This window comes from Clarias gariepinus, chromosome 9 (genome assembly GCF_024256425.1).
Source record: "Clarias gariepinus isolate MV-2021 ecotype Netherlands chromosome 9, CGAR_prim_01v2, whole genome shotgun sequence".
Taxonomy (NCBI): domain Eukaryota; kingdom Metazoa; phylum Chordata; class Actinopteri; order Siluriformes; family Clariidae; genus Clarias; species Clarias gariepinus.
Window position 1 is genome coordinate 13229676 of NC_071108.1, and position 7864 is coordinate 13237539.

At 38.5% G+C, this 7864-nt stretch overlaps 1 protein-coding gene across 2 annotated transcripts in view; it reads left to right on the forward strand.

Moving 5' to 3' along the window:
* The window catches only part of LOC128530390 (kazrin-A-like), a 65222-nt gene extending 57412 nt beyond the window's left edge, over positions 1-7810 (forward strand). The window contains exons 4-9 of one of the 2 annotated variants that reach the window (XM_053504317.1): positions 400-536; positions 2661-2831; positions 3285-3368; positions 5480-5654; positions 6111-6307; positions 7569-7810. In XM_053504317.1, the coding sequence (XP_053360292.1) occupies positions 400-536; positions 2661-2831; positions 3285-3368; positions 5480-5654; positions 6111-6307; positions 7569-7739 (935 nt within the window). In that variant the 3' untranslated portion in view covers positions 7740-7810. The remainder of the gene's footprint in view (positions 1-399; positions 537-2660; positions 2832-3284; positions 3369-5479; positions 5655-6110; positions 6308-7568) is intronic. The other variant, XM_053504318.1, reaches the window with a different exon arrangement.
* The last annotated feature ends 54 nt before the right edge of the window (positions 7811-7864 follow it).

A 7864-nucleotide genomic window follows, 5' to 3' on the forward strand; every position in this document is an offset into this window, starting at 1 on the left:
CCAAACTTAATCCTAATGATTCTTCATGATTATGTTAGTTTGTTAAATTATGTTTGAGTCTGTGAAAATAGAAGGAGTTTGTAAAACCTATGAAAAAAAAGGCTGTAATTCCTAAATGGTTAATGCAATATTTTTGTTAAACCCCTTGAATTAAAGCTGAAAGTCTACACTTTAATTACATCTTGATTGCTTCATTTCAAATATATTGTTTTGAATAATAATTATAATAATACTTCTGTGACTGCCCACTTAGGATCTATGTAATTTAACAGCAAGATGATGACATGGTGTGTTTCTAAAATAGCATTTCATACATTTGTAATAGGGAAAAAAGCTTGGTGATGTTTCTATTCTTTGCTAGTTTTTGTTAAGTACAAAATGTTAAACTCTATGTTTCAGCGATGAAGGCAGACCGTAAGAGGTTGAAGATGGAGAAAGCTGAGCTGGTGAATCAGATGCAGCAGCTCTATGCTACGCTGGAGAGCCGGGAAGAGCAGCTCCGAGACTTCATCCGCAATTACGAGCAGCACCGCAAAGTAATACGTACACACACACACAAACACAATCACATACAAGTTGCTAAACTACTTGGTATGGATCTGTAAAGTCATTTACATACATTAATATCCTGACTCAGTATTACACTTTGAGGCAAACACAAACTACTTTTGTGCTTTAATAAATAACAGCAGGAAGAACTTACTGTACACACACTAATCTGAACTGATTTTGCAAAAGAAAAGTCAAAGTGATTGACAGCTTGAACATGTAGTGTCTATCCACTGAGTTAATTCATAAAGGTGTATAATAATCAAATTCTCCCACATCTTGTCTAGTTGGTAATGAAATATTAAAGGAAAGAGTTGGTTTGATGTTGTATATTTTGCTTGTCTGTGTATGTTTGTATGTATGTACAGTATCAGTCAAAAGTTTGGACACGGGTTAGGATTTATTCTAAATATTCTAGGTTAATTCTAGAACAATACAGAATTTCTTTTTAAAACTATAAAATAACACATTATTGTTAACATGTTATGGCATTAGGTAATTAAGTAACAACAGCAGTCAGTTATTTTAATAAAAATAAAGATCAGCGCTTCAAAACAAAGGCTCCACCATTAGCTTTCCGCTCTAACAGAACATCCTAGAGGGAGAATGTCCAGCCATCAGTTCGTGACCTCAAGCTCAAGCGCATTCGGTTTATGCAGCAGGACAATGATTTAAAACACTCCAGCAAGTCCACCTCTGAATGGCTAAAAAAATAAATAAATAAATGAATGAATAAATAAAGTTTTAAAGTGGCCTAGACAAAGTTGGGACTTTAATCCAATTAAGATCCTTAAACAGGCCGCTCATGCTGGAAAACATTTTGATGTGGCTGAATTTAAACTATTCCGCAAAGAAGAGTGGGCCAAAATTCCTCCACAGTGAAAGCATTATTGCCAGTTAGCGCAAACACTTGATTGCAGTTGTATAGCCAATTATTAGGTTTAGGGGCAATTACTTTTTCACATAGGGGCCAGGCAGGTTTGGACAGTTTTTTAAACTTGACAACTTTATAAAGTAACTAATTACATGAAGTAATCAGTTACATTACAGTGTTACTTTCTGATAAAAGTAATTAGTTCAAGTACTTTTCCATTGCAGAAAATAAAACCTCCTTTGTGATTCCTCATGCATGTTGTTTTATTCAAGACCTTTATAATTATTCTACCATCATCACTCAGTGAAGTTTGGCCCAAATTTATGTTGTAATTTATGTTAGGACTATCTGTCTTGTCTCTGCTAGCCAGCTAACTAGGCCTCTTAGTTAGCTCGTCTAGCTTCTCTGTTAATTTATGTTGTAAGTTTATGTTGCATGTAGCACCTTGGTCCTGGAGGAACGTTGTTTCGTTTCACTGTGTACTAACTGTATATGGTTGAAGTGACAATAAAGCCTACTTGAACTTGAACCATAATCTGTTTCGCGCGGTGGCTGTAAGTACGGTTCATCATGATTCACAGTTTTAGCGGGTTTTGGTGCTGTGATTAGGTTTTAATCTTTCCGCGCGTTGGTCCTCGCATAGTCAAACCGACATAGGAATAACAGAGGGGGGCCGGTTTTGGGGGATGGGCTTGTAGGACGACTTTCATACACACACACACACTGCTGTCTGGCTCACGGATATTAAATAAATTGTCTAAATAATGTATCACATTTTTAAAATAGTAACTAAATAACTGAGTACTTAAATGTACAACCTAACGCATTGGATTACTCTTGTTTAAGTATGACAAATATGCAAAAAAATCAGAAATGGGGCAAATACTTTTTCACAGCACTGTATACAGGAGTATAAAGGAATAATATCCTTTATTTAACAGTGGTGAATTTACATGTAAGTATATTAATATTTACAAGCAGAGATTTGCTGCCATGTGGGCTGTGTGTCTCTTATGCCTATTCCTCTGGTCTCAACCAAGCTTTCTGATGAAAAAAAACAACAGATAAAAAAATGCTTGTACTCATTTAGACCTCATTATCTGTGCCATCTAATTTGTAATGGATTGCATCCCTGATATTTACGGTTAGTTAATGGTTAATTAGCTATACTGAAGTATTAACTTGGCTGCCAACGTGTGTGTGTGTGTGTGTGTGTGTGTGTGTGTGTGTGTGGCAGGAAAGTGAGGATGCAGTGAAAGTCTTGGCTAAAGAGAAGGACTTGCTGGAGCGGGAGAAGTGGGATCTGCGGCGTCAGACTAAGGAAGCCACTGAACTCGCAGTTGCACTGCGATCCACACAGGAGCTGAAAGAGAACAGAATCAAAGAGCTGGAGGCAGAGCTGGCCATGGTGAGACACACACACACACACACATTGACTCACAATGCACATTTCATATTTTTTTATTGAAGCTAAAAAAAAAATTAATTCTTTTTAAGGAATGCGACAAGGAACAAGTTTGTATGATATAGCATGGCTTCACTATAAGGGTTTAGGATTAATAATAATGGTTAATAATAAAAAAATGCAACATAAGCAATTCTGTTTTACTTTATTGATTTACTCATTCATTCATATTCATTTTAAAAAGAGCTGAAATAATGATCTATTGTAAATAGAAAAAAAACCTGCATGTCAAATTCTAAAAAATATACATCACTGTGAATTAAAGTGTATGTTCAATGTGTTGCTTGCATAGTGTGTATGAATGTATGTGTGTGTCTGCAGAGCTTTTTTAGTACAGAGATCAGCATGTTTCGACTTTCGAGCGCTGGTATGAGTGTGTGTGTGCCTCTTTAACAGATGAGTAACTATGTGGCCCAGAAACTCGAGTGTCAGCTGTTTGTTCGAGCTCCCGAAAAGCCAGTCTCCCCCAGAAACATGTCGGTAAGATCAGCCAGGCCTGCCAGTCCAAGCAGACACCCTCTCTGATTGGCCCCGCAGTGACCCCACCCCCTCTGCTGTGTGTAGCTCTACGTTAGAGGATCTGTGACTTGATTGGCTGCACGTCTGTTTTATAATCCCTCTCAATCCGCCAACATACAGTAGAACAAATCAGTTTCCTGTGTATTTGTTAATACAGTATGTGGCTGGAGGCATGTGGATATTGTGTGTGTGTGTGTGTGTGTTAGACATGTGCTCTTATTCAGATTCTTGCTATACCTCACTACTACCATAATGGCGATTTAAGCTTCTACTGCTTAAGCCGTATTTATTTATTTATTTATTTAATAATTGTCACACTTAAATGATTCATACCATTAAATTTTAATATTACACAAAGATAACCTAAGTAAATACAACATGCAGTTTTTAAATGATGATTTCATTTATTTTATTTATTTAAGGGAAAACAGCTGTCCAAACCTATCTGGCCCTATGTAGAAAAGTAATTGCCCCCCAACCGCACACACCAACACTTAGGATGCAGCAGTGATTCGAAACACACCAACACTTCCACCTCTTAATTGCTAAAAAAAAAAAAAAAAAAAGTTTTGGAGTGGTCTAAGTCTGGACTTAATTCGATTAGTTGGTTTAGAGGAAATGACTTTTTCGCATAGAGCCAAATAGGTTTGCACAGCTTTTTCCCTTAATAAATAAAATCGTTGTTTAAAAACTGCATTACCTTTGTGTAATATTAAAATTAAAAACTAGAACAAATTAGGTTAATGACGACTTCAATAAGTTGAATTTTCCACCGAATGACTTCACGTTAAGGTCCTTGTCCTAACCATTGTTGCATATTTTTACATCAAATCCTGTAAGGATTGCAGCTCTGAAGCGAACGCAGCTCTCTGTGTTGCTGTAATTATCATAGGTAATAATTTTGCAACAGTATGAAATAGCTTTATATACACCAAAAAAAGTGCTAGTGTGAAAACAACAGAGCGTGTGAATCGACGCAGGTTTACTGGGAAAATTTTATCGGGATAGGTTTGGTCAGTGCGTAACTTCCTCTTAAAGATCCCTTTTTTATTACTTTCGATGCACCTTTTAGGTAGCGCGACATTCAAGCTTTTTTATCTTGATCTAACACTACCTTTGCACGGATCATGAGAAAAATAGAATCTTTTATTAGTCTTTATAAGTCTTTTATATCGTGCTCTTAGATTTATTAGGCTAGTTATGAGTCTAGCTAAATATTAAACCACAAAACAATTCATCACAGGAATTGGCATGGGTTTCACTGTGCACCCTTGTAGTTTGCATGTACAGTATTAAGGAACGGATGCAGTTGTGCTTCAGGAATAAAATTGAAACGTGCAAAAGGAGACATCTTGAAGATGAGAAACAAAAAAGAAAATGCTTTTTTTTTTAGCTGCAGTAAATTATGCAAGTCTGAGTAGCTATTCCAAAATAGGGACATCCATGAAGACATCAAAACAGCACATGCCTCATTGTGTGTGCGTGTATGTGTGTGTGAGAGCGCGAGCGAGCGAGAGAGAGAGAGATTACAGCTGATGACACTGGAAATCTCCATATTTCTGTATGTAGTAGTTGTTTGATGCCTGCTGCCTGACCTGACTCATGATTAAAGTACAAGTGCATTAAAGACATCCAACGATGAAATTCTATCTGTATGTATGACCTAATCCAGAACATCTGTCTAGAGCAAAACATCTGTTCTACAGTTATTGGTAACATTATGGGTGGTTTCTATTGTAACATGCAGCGTTACTTACTGTACATATCAGTGAATATTTTTAATAGTGTAAGATGAGTGAAAAGTAGTATGTTGCACCTGTACTTTAATCCCTGGTGATGAAATACAGTGGCAAAGTGGTTTATGTTTGGGTTTAAGATTCTAACTTAAACTAGAACAACCAGGAAAAAAACCCACACAGAACCACTTTCACACAAACACCTGCACCTGTTCACACCAATGATGGGAGTGTTGACACTCCATGGATGGCTTCATTTTTCTTCACGGACATCTGAACACACATCTAATAAAAGACTTTGTCTTTGCATTGTTTGTGTGTGTGTTTGTGTTGCAGGCTAAGCAGTCTTTGGCAACGCTCACTAAGGACGTTCCTAAGCGCCACTCTCTGGCCATGCCCACAGAGGCTGTCGTCAATGGCAACCAGGAGTGGGTGATGCATGCGGAGATGCCTCTTACTGCAGCCATCCGTCAGAGTCAACACAGCCTTTATCACACACTCGACAGACATGGTACACTCACGCATACACGCTTGGCAGTTAGTACAGCTCATAAAATGTACTCGGTGTGACAGGCACACACTCGCATACTGAGGCATACTGTACCTCAGAGTCTGTGTGTAAACTGTATATAGTGTATATACTGTACAGTAGGTGTATGTCTGTGAGACAAATACCATAACTGTTAAAAGTACTTAAGTAATGACACCCTTAACATGTTTCAAGGATGTTAGCAAAAGTGCAGTGGTGATTTCAGACTGTCAGGCACTGCATTCCGAGAGTCTGAAAGAAGATCTAACCAAAGACAGATGTTACATAAAAAAAAAATTAAAAAAAATCCAAACTATTAAAAAAAAACTGTATCTCAGAAACAGTTTGGCAAATAAGCCGAATTTCTCTGTTATTTTCTCATAATGAGCCATGTTTGATAGTCCTATGTGTGCGTCTGGGTGTTTGTGTGTTATTCAGTGTTAAAGGCTGTGCCCCAGTGTGTGTGTGATGTTGACGGAGTGTGTGTGGCGCACGCCTCAGGCAGCCTCCGCCTCAGTCCCTGTCACTCACGGCAACCGTCAATGATGTCAGACGCCTCTGCGCTGGAGGGAGAGCGATCATCCACGCCGTCTGAGCTCAACTCACCACGACACAGAACACACTCCCTCTGCAACGTGAGAGCGCGCACACACATACAGCATGCATACACATCGAACACAGGCTCGCTCGAATATCTGAACGCACACACTCACTCACGGAATACATATACACAAGCAGTCGCTCTGATCTATTTGAAACACATGGCTTTGTAATATTTATATCATTCCTGTAGCGACGCTAAAGTAAAAATACCAGATCCTTACTGACTGAAGTCTAAAAATTTCAGCACATTTTCGACGATTGGGTTAAAAGAAAAAAAAAAAATTTATTTTTAGACGTTCAGATTGAGTGTCCTGTGTGCATGTACTGTACAAGCAATAAAATTTTTATTTCTGATTTTTGCCTTTTTTCCATTTAGGTATTGGCCAGTTTGTTTTTTGCTTTCCCCTAATTTGATCAAATATAGGGGTTTGAAAGATACCCTCCCCCAGCTTGTTGCTCAGCTGGCTAACGAGTAGCTCAGTTATAGACATTGAAGCGGTATGTTTGAGTAGGATGGCTGAATCAGCGTATTATCTTAGGCATATTTCATCTAGAGCATTAACGGACACTTTGGAGCACTTTTTGCTCTAAGACCTATGTTAAGATATCGGACCTTTAAAGGTGTAGCTGACCTTTAAGTTAAGTAAGTTTGTAGTCTAACAAAAGGTTTTTAGTTTTAGGTGTTGTAGTTATTATAAAATAATTCTTAATACTTTTATATTAATATAATATTATATAATACATTTTATGTGACGGCAAAATGGCTAGGTGGTTAGCCCTGTCGCCTTGCTCCTCCAGGGCCAAGGGTTCGATTCCCTCCTTGGGTCTGTGTGCATGGAGTTTGCATGTTCTCCCTGTGTTTGGTGGGTTTCCTCTGAGTTCTTCAGATCCCTCCCACAGTCCAAAGACGTACCAAGACTGATTGGTGTTCCCAAATTGCCCATAGTGTGGTGTGTGCATGTGTGCCCTGCGATTGATTAACCCCCCCTTCAGGTTGAACCCCACCTGTGCCCAAAGTTTCCTGAGATAGGCTTAAGGCTTCCTGCGACCCTGAACAGGATAAGCAGTGGAGAAAAGAAATGAATGATTTAAATTAAGCACACACAACCACACATACACACACATTTTTCATAAAGGGGGCCCTCAGGCATGATAAATAAACATGGCATACATTTATAATAACCTAAATGAAGCTATTATTTATTGCATATTTTTAAATAAAGTTTACACTCGCTTTTAAATAACAGAAGCTGTCAAAAACTAAAATGTGCTTCTTTTTTTTAATTCCTTCAGTCTTTAGAAGATCTGGAAGACCAGAAGAGGAGAAAGAAGAAGGAGAAGATGGGTTTGAGCTCTCTGTCCCGTGTGTTCGCTCGAGGAAAACAGAGGAAGTCTCTCGACCCTGGCCTTTTCGACGGTACCAACACACCTGAGTACTACATAGAGGAGGACGCTGACTGGTGATCCAGCCACACAGTTCTCTGACCTCTGTGTGTCCGTTCGTTTTTGTGTGTGTGTGTGTGTGTGTGCGTGTGTGTGTGTGTGTGTAAGAGCATCAATGAAAGCCCCTGAGGTTTTGTGTATGTATG